Source organism: Blennius ocellaris (assembly GCF_963422515.1).
Source record: "Blennius ocellaris genome assembly, chromosome: 1".
NCBI lineage: Eukaryota > Metazoa > Chordata > Actinopteri > Blenniiformes > Blenniidae > Blennius > Blennius ocellaris.
Genome location: NC_137650.1, coordinates 29,985,964 through 30,004,408, shown reverse-complemented (window position 1 = coordinate 30,004,408; position 18,445 = coordinate 29,985,964). Strand labels below are relative to the sequence as shown.

Genomic DNA, 18,445 nt, shown 5'->3' with positions numbered 1-18,445 from the left:
TTTTTTTATTTTTTATTTTTTTTTATTTTGTGTTTTTGCAGAATAGGCTGTGCTTCTTTTAGATGCTGTTGTCCGACTAGTCCTTGCACACGCGGAGCCAGATGAAGAAGGCGCTGACAGACTCCAGGGCCAGACACTTGCCCTGCTGCTCGGCGGGGTCTTTGCTCGATTGCCACTCATAGAAGGCCTCCTCTGTGATCACGTTCATGTCGTAGAGCGCATCGAAGAACCTCCGCAGTAGATCTGAAATGCAAAGAGAGACACCTTTGAGGTTACACAATGTAGAGAAGGTTTAATCGTAATGCAACAAGTTGCCGTATCGAAATATCAAAACACTAAAGCTCACTTTACCATAACTCTGTCAATCATTGATACAAACATTTAAAAATATATAGATAAAAACAAAGAAACTACAAAGTACACCATGTATGATTTTACAAAATCCTCAGAAATATTGTCTAATTAGTGAGTCTAACTCGTCTTTAGTCAAATAGCTTAAATTACATGTAGCCGCGAGCAACACTGGCTAAGCTAACATTAACTTTATTCCTAGTGTAATAGTTAAGCCCCGTTTAGACGGCATCAGTTTAAGGTGAAAATGCATAGTTTTTGTGTTTTTGTTTCCGAAAAGCTTCACCTTTACATGACAACATTTAGAAAACGATGTCCGTTTACAGAGAAATACTGAAATGTGTTGTGCTTACAGGTAGGCTGCTCCAGCTCCACCATGAGGGCCTGCAGGGCGTACAGAGCCTGCAGCTCCTTCTGCTCGTCCGTCAGGTATCTCTGCAGCAGTGCAGCTCTTTCCTTCATCATATGAATGTCTGGCTGGCACGGGTACTCGCCTGCAAGGGAAGAGATTGCTCGCTGAGATCAGTATGAGTGAATTTCTCAAAATCAAAATAATTTTGGTGGGGAGGTGACTCACAGATGATGGTGGCTTGGCAGACGCAGGTCGTCAGCACTCTGATGAATGTGTTGGAGTTCTGCTGCTCATCCAGGTTGGCCTGCACAAACACACACACACACACAAGCAGAGTATGAATCAAACATGAAATGCAGGAGTATGAATGACTGTTGATTTTCGGACAGTCCGTTAATGTTCCTAATTCACGATTTAGTTTTTTTAGAACTCATCATTCAGTTATGTTTTCAGTGGCTCTGGCTCTTCAGAGATGGATAGAATTTATGCAAAGAAAACTGCAAATTTAAGGTTTGCAGTTTAGGTGAGGAGCCGTTATATATATCTGATTTCAATGAAGTCGGATCAACTCTAACAGATCAATATAACACATGAGCACCAACTATTGACTTATGTAACTTCAGTTGTGTTTAAAGAGTGAATCTGTCATCGGACTGTTAATGACTCCATTGAACAGCACATGCGGGAGCATGACAGGCGAACAAATGCTTTAGAAAAGTGGATAAGTCCGGGAATATTCATGATCTAAATAGCAGTGAAACGAACCTCCACCCAGTCGATGATCGTCTGGTTGCTGGCCTTGTCCAGGAGGAATTTCTTCAGCTGTTGGCTTAGGTCTGCGGTTCCCGGTTCAGCGGTGCTCGGCTCTGCGGCGCTCACCTCTGCGGCGCTCACCTCTGCGGCGCTCACCTCCTTCGGACTCTTCTCAGACTCATCGCCTAACGTGAACTCCATGTTCTGCACAAACAAAGAGAGCAGCAGCAGCGCCATCAGTATTCTGACGAACCGTGCATCAGTCCCTCTCCACACTTTGACTTCTTTTCAATTTCAACATTTAATTTACAGTTCAAACTTTTGGAAAAAACAACTAAATAAAAAACCACTATGAATGAGCTTGTGGAGTTAAAATAAACAAGTTGCCTTAAAGACTTTCAAAAGTTTAAGCTGAAATCATGTGAATATGTTGTTCATTAACATCTAGCATCTGAATGAATCCCACCCACAGTTTGTTACACATGTGATGTTGTTATTGTATAGTTTATCATTAAGTGTTGAATGCAATTTTACTGCAGCTCCTTAGAAAAACAAAGGTAGGACTGGAAGGTATGACTAAATTACTTAAACTTAACTGCATAAATATAAAGTGAAAAACGCGGAGCTGCAAGTTATTTTACTATAATTTGATGAGATCAAAGTGAGCTGGTAGTGAAATTACTCCGGCAGTAAAATCCAAACACTTTCTCCTCACCTGTTCCATCACAAACTTGTCGACTTCAACGTCCTCGGGGAGGAAGTCTTTCCACTGGAGGCCTGCCTCCCTCCACATAGTCCCCGCCTGTTCATGGCTCTGTTTGGTGAGACAAAGGGATGATTGAAGGGATACCGTGTCTGTATATCATCAACAGGTTCAATTCTCATTGGAACATCAGATGATCATTTCTAAAAGCAGTGCTCACCATTTCTTTGCAGAGTACTTTGAGGATGTGGGCCAGCAGGACTCCAGCTTTCTCCAGAGGGAACAAAGGCTTTGAAATCTCCCTGCAGACCAAAGTGTTCAACATGAGTTCAACCCCAAACCAACCTAAAAGACTCATTCAAACCTGTGTGTGCATGCGCGTGTGTTTCGCTGCACTGTGAGAACCTCACCTGAATAGATTCCCCATTGGGATGCCCCCCTCCTGCAGCATGGGGGTGGTCTGCTCTGCAAGGTAGAGCCAGAAGTAGGGGATGTCTATGGCCAAGTCTTCAGCCACCTCCAGAATCGCCTCAAGCCTGAGTACACAAACAAGAAGAAGCTGCCATCAGAGCTAATGTAAACGTGAAAGGAGGAGGAGGAGGAGGAATCAGGCTTGAAAAATAGCTCTTCAGGAACATATTACGAAATTAAAGATTACTCAGTCTGATTGACCGTTCTTTTGAAAACGAAAACTCTTATCTCCACGAAAACAGGGGGTACCATAGTTGTAAATGGACAATAACAACAAAGTTTTTGCTGTTTCTGAGAAAACACAGTTTTCAAAAACTGCTGTGTAAATGTGAAACCTTTCTAAGACGAAAACGTAAAAACAATGGGTTTTCACTTGCCTTAGTCTGTATAATTACTGTGCATGTAAGCACATCTTTGTGAAACCAGAAACTCATTAACAATGCCGTTGTAAAATGTGAAATGTATAGGAATATATGAGAAATGTTATTGATTTCATTGAACTTTGTAGCTGCAGTGCTAATGCTCAGGTCATAAACACAGACCTGAAATGTAAATTCAGCTGCCTTCAAAATGAAGATGTAAATATACAGAAATGTCAGGCGGCAGTGTTGTAATCCAAATTCTCAGTAGTTCCAGAGAAGACGTGTGTGTGTGTGTGTGTGTGTGAAACTGGAGGTGGAGCTGGGGCTCTGCACTTACCCTTTGTAGTACTGCTGTGTGGGCAGGATGTTGGTCTTGACAAGCTGGTGCAGCAGCAGGCCCATGCGCTCTCGGGCGATGGCGCTGCGCTCCAGAGTCGATTCCAGCCCATCCTGTACAAACATGTAGAGCAGCTCTGTGCTGTTAAGCTCCTCAACGCACAGCAGAGCCTCCTGTAAGGGGAAACACACGGAGACACACGGTCATGAAGCATCAACCATCTGTATGGTGTCTCAGTTCTGTGATTGATTACGCGTCTCAAACAACAGACAGAGCGGCAGGTTCAGAGGTGATGTGAGGCCATCATGTACCTTCATGTCGTTGAGGTGGAGGTACTCCGCGGTGATGGCTTTGAACTTCCTCTCCAACGCTTCCCCGGACAAGGCCGGCTTGGTTGGGGTGGGTGTAGGGGGAGGGGTGGGGGTGGGTGTAGGGGTAGGGGTGGGGGTGGGTGGAGGGGTAGGGGTGGGGGTGGGTGGAGGGGTAGGCTTGGGGGCAGGTGCAGGCATGGATGGTGTCTCCAACTGCTCTCCGCTGCTTTGGTCGTCAATCGTGCTCGCAACGCAGCCGACGGAATTGGCCACACCGTGCCGCTCTTCCTCACGGTTCTGCTCCGCATTCTCCCAGTTGGAGCTGACCTTGGTGACCTGGCGACTGTAATGGTCCCAGTTGTCCCGTCGCTCTGTGTGATCGCCTCCTCCAGGGGCCTGGCGGTCGAATCGGTCACGGCGCTTTCGATTCCTGCCGTTTCTGGAGACAAATCAGCAGCAGCGCAGGGTTAGAAAGAGGAAAACAAAAAAACAAGGACTGTGTTGGTTCAGTTGTTGTCGTCGGGAGATGGCTATCGCTCACCTCTGAGGAATTTTTCTGTCCCAGTTCATCGAAGAACTTGGCTCTGGGGCTGGAGTGGGCTCATGCTTTGGTGCGACCACCACCTGCTCCTAGGTAAGGAAACAATGTTGGAAATGTAAGTTAACACAAACATCATCTGAGGAACCAAGCTTTAAATCTTCACTGTGATGCCAAGGCTGATACTTCATATTTTTATAGTCTGCAAAAACTTCTTCAGCTCTATACCAATGGTGCAACTTTCATTCACCAAATTAAATATTTTGATAAAATAATGAAGCACAAATATTTCATGATAAAGTATTAGATTATCGCATAGGTCATGTCACATTTTTTGGTTTAACCAACAACAAATACATATAAAACGTGATTTCATATTCTCACTATTGTCTGTTATCACTAATTAAAACCGCACTCATGTGGCTGACATGAGCAGATATGGGATGAATAGTTGTTGCTTACCTGTGGAGCGGTTGGGATGGAGCCGTGGTGGACCCCAAACTTTATCTCGTCCGTGACCTTTCGACCTCCTTTGTCTGAGATCATTACTCTGATCTGTGGAGGAAAAGGAGCAGATGAAGTTCTGAAGCACATGAGAGACATTGAAAAAGAACAAGGAGAAAACTTTGAAGGGACGTGACTGGAGAGTCGGAGAATTTATGTCCTTTACAGTCGTTGTGCGTCTTTCCATTCAATCATCGTCCTGTGCAGCACAGTATTCAATACATAATCTACAGCATATGAGCTTCGTTTGATAGTCATAGATGCATCGATAGAAAGGAATACCATGCTGTTACAGTACAGAATCATAGCTAAAAAACGGATGTCTAAACATTTCTCTAAAATTTTCCCCTTTGGGTTCATCAGATCTGGTTTCGTCGCTCAAAAAAACGCCATGTTTTGTGACGAAGGCTGCAGACTCTACCTCTGTGGGCTCCCATTTTCTGCGGAAGTTCTGGTGGGGCTGAGGTGGTGCTTGCTGCTGTTGAGGTGCGGGGTTCATGATGACAGGCGCCGCCTGCGCTGACCGGGTGAACTGCCACTTTGCGGGGTAGTTAGCCCTCTTACTGTAAGCACCATTCTCGGCGGCATTGGTACCTCGGTGGAAGCCCGGGTTTCTTGCTTGAACGGGGTATTGTGGCTGTTGGGCCATATTGGTCCGTGGAATGCAGGACTAAGGACGCAAAGGAAAGGGACGAATGGCATTAGATACGATCAGTAGGGTGAAAGAAAGAAGAGATGTTGATCAACACACTTATATATATAAAACTATTTACTACGGCAGTGGTGCAGCAGCAGCGTTTCAGAAATTGTTGTTTTCCCCATACCTGTCTCGGTGTGAAGTTGGCGGGTCCCCATGGTTTGCTGTCATCGGGTAACTGCCCATGCATCGTGTCCCTTCGACATCCAGGGCCTGCCTCGTTGAAGCAGGTGGACATCTCCGGCTGGGGGCCGCGGCTGGGTGGAACACCCTGTCGTTCCTCTCCAGGAGGCCGGCGTGACTGGTTGTAGAATTGCTGCGAGTAAGGAAGCCAAAGAGAGAAAATATAAGACCGTAAATTTTTTTTGATATAAAACAGAGATCTGCCTGATGTTCCGTTTCTAAGCATTGAGAAACAGTGACTGTGACACGTGAAAGAAGTCATTGGTGTATAGCACAGCAGGTGGACTTACCCGCTGGGGCCTTTGAGTAGGGTTCATTTGTGAACGCTGTCTGTTGGCAGACATAATCGAAAAGGTCTGTAAGTAATGGTAAACAACGATCGCAGTGGGAAAATTATTGATGTCCAAGGAAAAACACAATGGCTGTGTAGCGCTTTAGAATGAATCGCGTGAAAATAGTCTCCAGAAATCTGAAACAGCTGAATCGCACAATGACAGTAGTCAAATGAGTAACTGGATAATCTCACTCCTTTTATATTGTACTCATGCTCCTTTGAAGATGCTACTGTCGTCATCCTTTCATGCTCCTTTCATCTGCCTGTCATTCTCCCTTCATCCTCCTGTCATCCTCTCTACATCCTCCCTTCATCCTCCTGTCATCATCCTTTCATCTTCTATTCATCCTCGTTTCATCATTCTTTGATCTTCACAAGGTGCCTCTCCCATCCACTTTGTATGGGACATTTCTTCCTAGTTTTGGGGGATTTATTCGGAAACGGTTAAAGATTTTTTTTTGTTTGTTTTGTTTTTTTAATTAAAAAAAAGACATTTTTAAATACATTGCAGTCATTCCAATGTGCTTTTATAGAGAAAATAGAAAGAACAAAAAAGAAAAGAAAGAAAAAACAACAACAACAACAACAAAAAACAAAAACAACAAAACAACAACAACAAAACAAAAAACAACATGATTTTGATAATTGACAGAACAATAGCAGAAAATAAGAAAAATCAGCAGCAAATCTCGTCAATGAGGAGTGGAAGTGTGTGTGTGTGTGTGTGTGTGTGTGTGTGTGTGTGTGTGTGTGTGTGTGTGTGTGTGTGTGTGTGTGTGTGCGTGCGTGCGTGCGTGCGTGTGGTTTGTCCTCTGGATGTGAATGGAATTGTTGTGGGGGGGCCCGTAGTACCACCCCGGGGCCTGAGGCCACCAGAGCCGGACGCCGTCACTCCAGTACCCAGCGGTCCACCGGACCCAGGGAGGCCCCGACAAACCACCCCGGAGAGCCACGCCCCAACCCAGAAGACACCAGACGGAACGTGCAGAGAAGACCCCCCCCCAGGCCAGAGAGGCCCACAAGAGAAGGATGAAGGGCGCAGAGCCCCCCCCCCATCACCTAATCCAAACCCACACACACACCCATACCAAAGCATACGCATACACACAGAGACACACACATATATATATATAGAACTGTTCAAATAAACCTCAAAAACAACACAAATAATCTTAAATAAAGAGACCAGAGCCACTAAAAACTTGTGTGTACTTATTGTTTATTACCCTCAGAAGTGTGTCCGTATATTACTGTGAATACATGACCCTCCCCCGTGGTTAATGACACGGATTAGTGATGATCAAGTTTGAACGAACCTTTCAAAACACGCCCGTCACTTTACTGAATGGTGACTCACGAGCTCTCATGTTCATTAACTCCTTCACTGAGTCTTTGAGCTACAGCCGTTCAGAGAAAAACATAAATGTCACTGTTGTGCTGCTGTTAGTCTAACTGCAAATATATGAATATATCACATTACTCACGTGATCGCCCTGCGGGAAATGCAGCCGTGCGGCTATTAGCTATATTAGCCGCGCCGCTGATGCTAATAGCTGTTAAAGGACCTATATTTCGCTATATTTCATGTTTCACAGTCCATCATATGCTCATGTGGGATAATAATTTGGGTGATACAGTATACAACACTCAAAATGGCTCCTTTGAGCACAGCAGCTACCGGGTCCCTAAGGTCACATAAGGCTTTCATATCGTTCGAGTCTGCTCGTAGGTAAAATTCAGAACATAGACATACTGAAGAGTACACGTCACATCGACCACAACAAACTATTGTCCCCGGCGAGCGGTGGTGCCGCCATCTTGGCCCGGTCGTCCGCTCCGCTCGGTCTAATCTGCTTGGCAGGAGCAATGAAGTGTCAGAGATTTAATCAATCATAACTCGCTGAATACTGAACTGATTTTCACCTGGCTTTCTTTCCTGCAAACATCATAGTGCAGTGCAGTAGAGCAGTGCTCGCGAGGTGAACGGAGCAGCTCAGCTCTCAACAGTTCCCATCGCTCGCTCAGAATTTTGACACTACCTCATGGGGGGGGGTTATGATGTAGAGGGAGTCAGACGTGAAGCCAGAAAGACTAGAAAGACGAGGCATGCTGCTGCAGCCGCATCGCAACTTTGTGTCTTGTTCATTTTGTCGGACGCACCGTACTTTTACATCCAGGTCCCGGGAATTATGACTGGAAAACCAAACACGGCGCTTCCTGCAGCTGCTCCGTTGTAAATCTTTAATTTTTTCTCTAACAAGTTTTTCACAATGAGCGCGTCTGCGGGGACCGGGGTGTTTGTTCTGTCCCTCATGTCCATCCCCATCTGCTGCCTCTTCAACTCCCTCGTATACAAAAACAGGTAAGTCACAGCAAACCAGTCCGTGTTTTGTCTGATCTGCAATTTGGAAAGTTGTTACAAGTGTGAGTTACTTTTATTCTTGTTGGAAAATCGTGAATCAGACCTAAAGGAAAAGTTTGTTTGTTTTTGTTTTTGTTTTTAATTTATTCAGTACTGAAGCCGTCCTCTCTGCTGGGTGTACGACAGTCCTCATCCTGGCTATTTCAGTCCGCTTCATGCTCAAGAAGAAGGCTCCAACAGACCCTCTTTTCTATGGTTCGTCTCAAATTATTTGAATTGGTCTGGTCAAACTAAAGTGAAAATAAAAGTATATCTGCTGTTCTGTCAAAACACACTTATCTTAATTTCCAATATCAATGCAAATGCATTTTGTATGTATTTGCAGTATATGCACTGTATGCATTTCTGAGTGTGGTGAATCTGATCATTGGGCTGGAGCAAGACAACATCATTGATGGATTTGTGACGTTTTACCTCAAAGAGGCAAGTGTTGGGCTGCTGTGTCCAGTTTGTGACCGTCTATGAGTTCTCTGATAATTCCAAACTGTGTTTCAGGCAGATCAGCATATTAACACAGCTCATGGCCACATGGTCTCTTATTGGGATGGCTGTGTGCACTATCTCATGTATCTGCTCATGATTGCTGCAATTACCTGGGGGTGAGGCATGCATGTGTTTACATACATCCGTCTATGAGTCTGTGAAATTATAACACAGCTTTAACGATGCCATTGTGATATGCTCTGCACAGAGACAGTTACCGAGCAATTGGACTCTACTGGGTGGGATCTTTTCTCATGAGTGCCATGGTCTACATTCTTGGGAATGCTGTGGGTCAGTACACTAAAAATAAGAGGATGTTTTTAGATTGCTTGTGTTGACTGGGCCATGTCGTCACCGCCCTCAGCATTTACTCACCCTGACACCATTACATGTGTTCCTTAATTTGTTTTGATCTTTTTGCGTGTGTGTGTGTGTGGAGTCAAAATAAATAAAATGCCTATTCTACATAATGCTCTTTTCCCCACACAGTGATTTTTTTTCTTCTTCTCCTGTCCTTCACCAGGAAAGTATGGGACCCATGTTGGCCCTCTCTTCCTCCTCCACATGATGTATGTCGCTGTGTCTGTGTGGGCTTGCTTCCGCATCTTCAGCCAACTGTCGACACAAGACACTCTGCTACCAGTAAGACACGTTTCGTCGCCTGTTGTTAAAGTGGCTGCTGTTAGGAAACAACAGATTTCAATTCAGTACATTTAGATCCCACTAATATCAAGTATATAGGAGCAGAATGAGCGCAATCTGTGCAAACTGTGTGTTAAACTGACGCAAAAGTGGTGGGAAAAAAAATATTTTTTTGTAATTGGACTATTCATAAATACACATATATTTAACTAAGTTGAGATGTGGAACAGTTCAGACTAAAGTGCTTGTACCTTGTTGAAATACAGGAAGTATCATGTCCACATGCCTGTTGATTACATGATATGCTGAAATTCTTTTGTCACCAAAAATGTGGAGAAAAAAACTTGCAAAGTTTTCTGCAAATATAACCCCCCCCCCCCCCCCCCCCCCTTGTTATTCTGTCAGAACATCCGTGAAGCTCAGGAAACGAAGCTGCTCAACAGACCCGGTGACTTATTATTCGTCATCTACCTCATCCCAGCATTTTCTTTCTGTGTCTTCAGAGGCCTGGTAAGTTACTGGCGGCTCATCGGTGACGTGTTGCAGACAAACCAAGGGGAGCAGTTCCGCAACGGAGAGTGCCCTAATGTTTCACCACACGTGTTTGTTTCAAGGTTTCTCTGGACTGTTCTGGCAAGTGGTGTCAAGAGTACACACAGCAGTTTGAGCCTTACTTGAAAGACCCTTCAGCCTATCCTAAAGTTCAGGTAAACTCTCTGGAAAATAACCTGCAAATCCTCCTCGACGACAAAATAATCAGCCAGCTGTCTAAAGCGGTGTGCATGTGTGGCAGATGACGGTGAGCATGCTCTACTCCGGCCCGTACTACGTCATTGCTCTTTATGGGCTGTTGGTCCCAGGATGTGAGTGGATGCCTGACCTCACTCTCGTGCACTCGGGAGCGCTGGCTCAGGTACGTATGCTGCTCGTCATTACTGTCTCTCAATTCATCTCCAAGGCATAACCAGACTTTTCTAGTGACAGAGCCTGAACACACAGAAAGACACACACCCATGTTGGCATCACATACATGTTCGGGTTGTTCGAAACCGACAGACTGCGTGAAAGGCTAATGATTTAATTTACAAACACGCCTCAATGCAAATTGAATGAGGTCAACTGGATAACAGATGACCTCATTCAATTGCGACCGAGACAAATGAGAAAGTGCAGAGGCACACATACATGTCACCAGTCATGAATATGTTCTGGAAACACATTTCTATAGAAAGGAAGCATGGGGACTTCCAAAAAGTACCTGTACTCACCTCTTTGGGAACAAGTTTGATTAAATATCTTTTCTCCAAGACACACCTTCATGATTGTTTCGTCTTTTGTGGGAGACTCAAGACCTGAAACGCACTTGTCCCAATTCTGACCCGTGACCAGTCGGTTCCCAAGTTTTCTTTCTTGAGCATGCATTCAAAAAACTTTGCGTCATCATATGATATCGAGAAATGTACTATGTACTATGTACTATAGAAATAGTTGCAAACACACATTTTAAAGCACACGTGTACATATTTAGGTTCCTTAACCAAGCTTCAGCTGTTTTCTGTGCTGTTAATGACAAGCTCCCTTGAATGAAAGAAAATATTGGCACGTTCAACTGAACAGACCTGATGGAGTGCTTTATAATATTTCCAGTCCCATAGAGCTATTTGTTTAAAAACAAAACAAAACAAAAAAACAAGTTCATTATAGTGACTTTTTGTTTACTTTTCCCACTTGGTGTTATCATTCCAGGCTCTGCATGCATGTACACGAGGCTGCTGAATACACCGCAAACTATCTTATTTACATCTAAAGATGGAAACTCCCAGGACTGGTGGGGGCAGGTCGCCTGTCAGTCAAACCTCCGGGGCACAAAGCAGCTATTGTGTTTGAGCTGCAGGCTGGGGCATCACTCATCAGCAGGATAAGGGCAGAAGCTGACCTCAGGCAGAGAGGAATGGTGGTATTGGTGGTATTCACTTAAATGTCAGCTGTTCGGCCAGCCTATAAATAGGAGGACTGATGCGCTGGCAGCATTGGTTGCCATGAAACACACAGTACCATGTCCTTTTTTTTTTTTTTTTTAATCCCCACTTACTTTCTATGAAACTAACAATAGATCAGTTGAATGTTAATGAGGGATCAGCAGACAGATGAGAATAAGGTGGGATCATATCATATATCAGTTGATAAATAGGAAAGTACTTGTTAAAAGACCTTGTTTTGACCCTGTCTTTGTTGAGTGTTGATCATTATTTTCAGTACCAGGATTTGGATTCAGAATATTTTATTTCAGCATGGCAGTTTAGCAATCTTCCTGTGACTGAACAGCTTTAGAAACGACTTAGAAAAACTAGATGGATGGATGGAGTTTGCCATTTTTTGGTCTCCAGTGTGTTGGTGCTCAATTAGCATATTTAAAGAAATTGACTTATTGAACTTAATACACTTGTTGATTTAAAAAACGTTTTTTTTTTTTTTCTTTTTAAGAAAATGCCAACGAAGCACTAAAATTGGGCCGACGACCTACATTTCAGTAGGAATCCACCAATTGAGAATCCCTGGTATTGCTTTGTAGTTGGTCAGTTGCTCATTCTTTGAGGGGGAGATACTGTATGTTATGAACTCTGTCATCCTCACCACCTGCTGCAGGTCCTCCCAGTTCAGGCTGACTGATAGAAATGAACAGGCAGTGGATGAGGGCTCTGACTGTTTTTTTTTTTTTCTCCCCTCTCACCTTTGCCATACAGGCCCAGTTTTCTCATATCGGTGCATCTCTCCACACACGGACGCCATTCTCATACAGAGTACCTGCTGATAGCCAGCCGGTCTTCCTGCTGGTCAATGTCCTCTACACTCTGGTGCCTCAGGTTTTGTGCTACCGCTGCTGCACCAGACCTGCCTTCTTCCTCCGGCCACAGCCAAAGAAGAAGAATGAATGAAATGCATTGTCCGAGAGCGAGATAGAGAGCAAGGATGCCTCAATAAACAGCTGAAGTACTTGTAAAGAACTGTTCTGTGTTAGCAGTTATTAACAGCTCCTATTCCTGTAGAGGAAGCCACCTGTGTTAATGAGGGTTGGATGGAGGTGATGGAGGCAGGACAAAGCATGGATGATGTTGATTGAAAATGTGTACATTTATTAAAAAATGTATTGTTTTTGCATTTATATGAAATGGCAGTGTCCATATGGCATCCAGACTGCTTAACCATACTTGTTTCAAAACAGTGGTCCTGTCACTTGTGACACTGGGGTTTTTGTGTAATGTGTAAAAAAAATTAAAACAAAATCATGTGCTTGTGTATTTCATAACATGCAGTGTTGTTTATAGAGTACGTGATTTGTTAAAACATCCCCAGTTTGAATTCAATTAATGGACAATTTGTTGATAATGATTTGATGAAATAAACTAATTAGTAATTCATTTGACTATGCTCTAACAGAAACTTTATTTTAGTTTATTTTTGGTTATTTTGTCATTAAATCTTACCGAAAAAAAAATCTGTTTTACGTCAAGTTATTCAAATTGTATGACCAAATACAAATTGAATGGATAATAAAATGTTTTTGTCACAGTATATGAATTGGCAAATTTTAGAATATATGAAGGGAAATTAGGCCGTATAATACATTTTTACTAAGCTAATTATCTTTTCTTTTTTTTATCCATATTTAGACGAGCCAGGTCTGAATGGAATGTGTAGTTACTGTTTATTTTTGATTCAGTACCATGATACGACAGGACTATTTCCACCCCCATGCAGCAGGGGGCGCGCCGCACTGTTACCGCTAAGTAACAATTCACCTTTAAACCGGAAAAACATTGTTCCTCAGTGTGGCAGGCGAATGTGTGTGATTAGCAGATTCATTTTTGAGTCTTTTTTTAACACACCAAACAAGCAAAAGAAATCTTTGCAATGCCCAAAAGGACATTTTAGGTGGGTTTAATTTAAATGCTGAAGTGGAGAAGTGTAGAAACGGGTCTACGAGTTGATATTAGTGGAAGAAGCTGACGTGCTATTCCCATGATGGCAGCATCTACAGCTCCTGTGATCCCTGCTCCTGTTTTAAGGTCTGTTTGTTTCTCTTTTTACATTTTTTTTAATTTATAAACTAATTGATTTGAAGACAGGGTGACAGTGTATGGTCTTTACAGAAATAATGCAACCGTCTTACAATTCACACGAACACGAGAAAAAGATTTTACATGCTCGTTTGACTGGAGCGACAATGTTTACATTTTGTTGAGACAGCTTATAAACTATTATATTATTCTCTCTTAATGTTGAATACACATGTTGTACCTCCATTAACCTGTCTAGAAATCACATTGAAGTATAAAAATGTTACAATATCCATATGTTTTAGACGTATCATATGTGTAGTTTCAAAGTTATCGAGCTTATTGAATTCTTTGAAAACATGAAATGTGGAAAAACCACATGCATCAGGCCAGCAAATCGTTTTCAATTAGTTGCTGCAATCACTATTTAATAATTTAAGAGGAATTTGTATCCCCAAATCTTGCCAATATCAAAACTTTTCCAAAACTGCAAACAGTCTGGCACATGTATGATGTTGCCTTAGTATATTCATCCAAGCTAGACAATAAGAACACCAGGAAAATGGATTTTTACTCGAGGCCAAGCCCTACTCTGTTTTACTTTTGTGCTCCTATCTTGTTTCAAATAATTGTCTGTCTCAGTCAGAAGCAGCGGAGGGCCACTCTGAGGAAAGAGAGAAGAAAACGAAAACGTCAGGCTCTCGCACAAGCCCGAGAATACGGTGTGCAGTTTTGTTCAGAAATGTGACCATCTGAAGCTGCACTTGAATACATTTTCACTTCATTTTTACTCACTTTTCATTCATCACAGACTTAAAAAATGGTGCTCCCCTTGAAGAAGAGGAGGAAACAAATGATGGAGATGACGATAACGATGTTGCTGACGAGGAAAGGTAAGTTAGCAATATTGTGTTAAATTGATGGACAACATAGGGACCTGCTGATCTTCAGTGTGTATGATGTGGTTTTCAGTCTGCGGCTGCATGAAGAGTGGCTGGAAAGAGAGCGACGCGCTCAGGAGGAATTCAGGCTGCTGGCTGAGCGGGAGGAAGCTACAAGGAGAAGGAAAGAGGAAGAAGAGGTAATTGACTGCCCATCGATTGTACAATTCAGGAAATCGAAGATTGCTTTTGAAAATATTTTCACATTTTATAAAACTGTGATAGCAGCACCTAAAACAGAGATTGCCAAGTTTTTTTTTAACAAAGCGGCAAAACAACCAGACAAGTCAAACTACATCGAACTAAACCCATAATATTATGTTTATTTTCTGTTTGCAACACCTTAGTTTCACGTCTTCTCAAAATCTTATCTCAGTGCAATGAATGGCTATCCTTTTTGTGCGAAAGTGACATACTTTATGTATGAAGCAAGGACAGCACCGTTTGGAGTGTATGAACAATCTTTTTCAAGCCAAACAACAAAACACTACGAGGGTGTAGTCTGTAGTTATTTATTCACTAATGAATAAGCTTTTATGATTAAAAGTAGCAAAAACTGAAATTGATGTTCAATGGGACACTGTATTCCTATGTACCACAGACTTGTATCAACCTACACTTTTATTCAAGCTTACAGTGACGGTTTACACATTTTGACTCTACTTGTGAGCACAACACATCACATTACTGTGTAGCTCATTCTATTGTGGAGAGTTTACGTGGCTTATTATTGAGCAGTTTTGTAAGTCTGTTTGACGATTGAAATGAAATCAAATGTGAAACATGGCTGCAATTTTGTTTCTGCATTCACAGCAAATGATAAAGGCGGAATGGGAGGCCCAGCAAAGGAGAGAGCAAGAGGAGAAAGATCAGCGGCAACAGAAGAAGCGAGTCAGAGAGGTGAAACGGACTCCGGGAGGATAGAAAAAGAATAAAATATATCCTCATCATTTTTATTTAGATTGTTTAAAGCAAAGCTAAGATTTTGTGTTTATTTAATTTTTTTTATGTTTTACCATTAATCAATTGTCAACAAGCTAAATTGTTCTTGTGAAGTGTGGTTTTGTTTCTGTCGTTCTTTTTTTTTTTTTTTTTAAACAAACCTTTCCTTGACTGAGTGGCACGACAACCATCCTACTCCTTAACTGAGATACACTCAAAGAGAAAACCTCTTTACAACACCTTCAGCTCTCAGAACACGGATGTATCTTTTGACTTTGTGCGACAGAAACCCGGAGATGATCCCTCTTACGTGCCAGCGACGTTTCTGTGTCTATCAGTCTTTGTGAATGTGGTCTTAACCCACAGCAACAGATACGCTGCAGTATGTTGCAGTGTGCACATTTTCACCAGCCGTGTCTTTACACCATTTGTAGGAGGCCGTTCAGAAAATGTTGGATGAAGCAGAAAATCAGGTAATAATGCACTAATATAAGTTATGACGCAGAGCGGGACTTATTTTATGGTTAAAATCGTCATATTGTGAGTCTTGTAGTCCATTTGTGAAGTTAATAAATACCTGTCATCTGGAATTTTCTTCAGCATCTGATGTGTATTCATCCCCAAATTCTACTATAGTTTTGTTTCTTCTTTCATGTCCGTGCCTCCAGCTTGATAAAGAAGGACCGTGGATGAATCCAGAGGCTCCTGTGACCGTGAACTCGGAGAAATACGGGACCGAACGCGACGTAGCAAACTGTCCATTCTTCCTTAAAACCGGTGCTTGTCGATTCGGAGACAGGTGATGTTTGTCTCTCTTTTGATCAAACTTGTTTGATTAAAGGGCAAATAAATGTACAACGAGGACTTTTCTCTGCTGTGATTTCAGATGTTCTCGGAAACACGTGTATCCCACAAGCAGCCCGACTCTGATGGTGCGCGGCATGTTCACAACGTTCGGCATGGAGCAGTCCTACCGCGACGATTACGACATAGACGCGTGTTTGGAGCACAGCGAGGAGGAACTGCAGGAGTCTTTCGTCGATTTCTACCACGATGTTCTGCCAGAGTTCAAAAACATTGGCAAGGTGGTGCAATTCAAGGTGAGACACAAACGGCTGGAGAAAAACGCAACTTAGTCACACATGTCTGTAAATGCCTTTGTTGCCTGCAGCAACATATGCTGAGCTGTTTCAGCAAGAAGTAAAGCAAAAATGTTGAATAAACACAATTAAGTTTACTTTAAAGTCATTTAACTGAGGCTGAAGACCATTTATACGTCTCCAACTTGCAGTGTTCAGGTAATTAATATATATATATAGATTGGTTTCATTCTCTCACCCTTCTTGTTTCAGGTCAGCTGCAATTACGAACCGCACCTGAAAGGAAACGTTTACATTCAGTTTGACACGTGAGTCGTCACACTACAGTGGCCCCAAAAGGGTCGGCACAAAGCAAACGTTTTGTAAAGTTTTAGGGCACATGGTCATTTTCAGGCAGATATAATGGCTTCATTGACACTATTTCAAACATTGGAGTAGAGTTGAGTAAAAACCTTAATCCTCCTGCTTTCTTAAATTCCCTATAGTAATTGTAGTACTTTTATACTCTTCTAATATGACAGTGTCATTCTATATATCCGATCTGAGTCACAACATCATAGTTTTTGTACAATTTCTACCCAATTTGCTGTTTAAATGTTTGTGACTGATTCTCCTCCTGTCTCTCTGTTGTGCATCCAGAGAGGAGCATTGCAATGAGGCTTTCATCAAGTTCAATGGCAGGTGGTATGCAGGGCGGCAGCTTCACTGTGAGATATGTCCTGTAACTCGGTGGAAAAATGCCATATGTGGTGAGTCCCTTTTTTATTTTGGAGGCGTGCTTCCACAAAGGCGAAACGGCTTTCAGTGTCCTCACGCCTTTCTTCGGTGTCGCTCCTCAGGTTTGTTCGACAGACAGAAATGCACTAAGGGGAAACACTGTAACTTCCTGCATGTGTTCCGTAACCCCGGCAATGAATTCTGGGAGGCCGACAGGGACCTGCACCTTTCCCCTAACCGCAGCGTTCGGAGCAGTCGCCGAGACGGGTGGCACTCGGAGCGATACGGAGAGCGATCGTGGAGGCAGCGGCGCTACAGCAGAAGCCCGGAGAGGTGGGAGAGCAGGCGAGGAGGCGACAGGCGAAGGAGCCGGAGCCGGAGCCGAGAGAGGAGGAGCTCCCACCAGCACGCGGAGGACAGACGCTCGTCCAGGTCTGAACGCAGCGACAGGAGGAAAGATCGGAGCCGAGACCGATCGAGGAGCAGAGACCGAGGCAGGAGCAGAGATAAAGACAGAGAGAGTCGGAACAGGAGTGAAGAGCGCAGCAGCAGGTTCAGAGAGGAAGATCCCCGTCGAGACGCCAAAGACAAGTCGAGGAGCAAAAGCAGAGAGAGGAAAAGGTTAAGCAAAGAAAAGAGCCCCAAGAAATCGGGCAGTAGTAAAACACCAAGTAATGATACAGACACACGGCATCGCCACAAACACTCCAAAAAGAGCAAGAAGAAGCACAAGAAGAAGCACAAGAAGAAAAGCCACTTGCCCCGTGAAGGAGCAGCTTCTTCTGGAGAGTCAGAGCAGGACAAGGACTCGGAGGACGAGACGTCAGATATTCATTCTTTACCGAGTCCCAGTAAAGAGGAAAATAAAACGGAGCAGAAACAGGGAGACCTGGATCAAAGGGTCGACAATGAGGAAAACCACATCTCAGAGGAGAAATGTGAAGAGACCGACCCTGAACTGACTGGAAATGGTGAAGGTAGCTGCTCTTAGCCTCCAATTTCAGACAGTCTCAACACTTTATCTGAATGCTTTCACTTTCATTGCCGATGACCAGTTTAACAATTATTCTAAAGACATCGTTTCAATTTCATTAAATTACCTGCTACTCTCAATTTGTCCACTGGAGGTGGTGCAACACAAACAGCAGAGGGCAACTCCTACTGAAGTTAATACAATGGTCAAACTAACAGCTCACGGTCCGTTTTATGCACCGGTGGTTCAGTTAAACGTCCAGCTGGTGCTG

General features: G+C 43.3%; 2 protein-coding genes across 2 annotated transcripts; both read left to right on the top strand.

Annotated features, from left to right (window-relative positions):
- Window positions 1-8,147: 8,147 nt before the first annotated feature.
- On the top strand, window positions 8,148-12,719 carry LOC308133242 (transmembrane 6 superfamily member 1-like). Its single transcript, XM_080500543.1, has 10 exons — window positions 8,148-8,258; window positions 8,410-8,513; window positions 8,644-8,745; window positions 8,818-8,917; window positions 9,010-9,092; window positions 9,325-9,443; window positions 9,849-9,953; window positions 10,058-10,150; window positions 10,237-10,356; window positions 12,188-12,719. The coding sequence occupies exons 1-10, from the start codon at window positions 8,167-8,169 to the stop codon at window positions 12,377-12,379; spliced, it is 1,110 nt and encodes a 369-aa protein (XP_080356669.1). The 5' UTR covers window positions 8,148-8,166; the 3' UTR covers window positions 12,380-12,719.
- Window positions 12,720-13,322: 603 nt separating this feature from the next.
- Window positions 13,323-18,307, top strand: zrsr2 (zinc finger (CCCH type), RNA-binding motif and serine/arginine rich 2). Its single transcript, XM_080494516.1, has 11 exons — window positions 13,323-13,510; window positions 14,144-14,223; window positions 14,313-14,394; window positions 14,474-14,582; window positions 15,256-15,342; window positions 15,819-15,857; window positions 16,053-16,183; window positions 16,271-16,484; window positions 16,737-16,792; window positions 17,124-17,233; window positions 17,324-18,307. Exons 1-11 carry the CDS (start codon window positions 13,464-13,466, stop codon window positions 18,190-18,192), a joined length of 1,824 nt encoding a protein of 607 aa, XP_080350642.1. The 5' UTR covers window positions 13,323-13,463; the 3' UTR covers window positions 18,193-18,307.
- Window positions 18,308-18,445: the final 138 nt, after the last annotated feature.

Excerpts from the sequence above, each read along its gene's own strand:
- LOC308133242 (XM_080500543.1), top strand. The coding sequence starts at position 8,167 with ATGAGCGCGTCTGCGGGGACCGGGGTGTTTGTTCTGTCCCTCATGTCC. Across the intron at positions 8,259-8,409 it reads TCCCTCGTATACAAAAACAG|TACTGAAGCCGTCCTCTCTG; the intron begins GTAAGTCACAGC and ends TAATTTATTCAG. Across the intron at positions 10,357-12,187 it reads ACTCGGGAGCGCTGGCTCAG|GCCCAGTTTTCTCATATCGG; the intron begins GTACGTATGCTG and ends TTTGCCATACAG.
- zrsr2 (XM_080494516.1), top strand. The coding sequence starts at position 13,464 with ATGATGGCAGCATCTACAGCTCCTGTGATCCCTGCTCCTGTTTTAAG. Across the intron at positions 16,184-16,270 it reads GCTTGTCGATTCGGAGACAG|ATGTTCTCGGAAACACGTGT; the intron begins GTGATGTTTGTC and ends CTGTGATTTCAG. Across the intron at positions 16,793-17,123 it reads GTTTACATTCAGTTTGACAC|AGAGGAGCATTGCAATGAGG; the intron begins GTGAGTCGTCAC and ends TTGTGCATCCAG.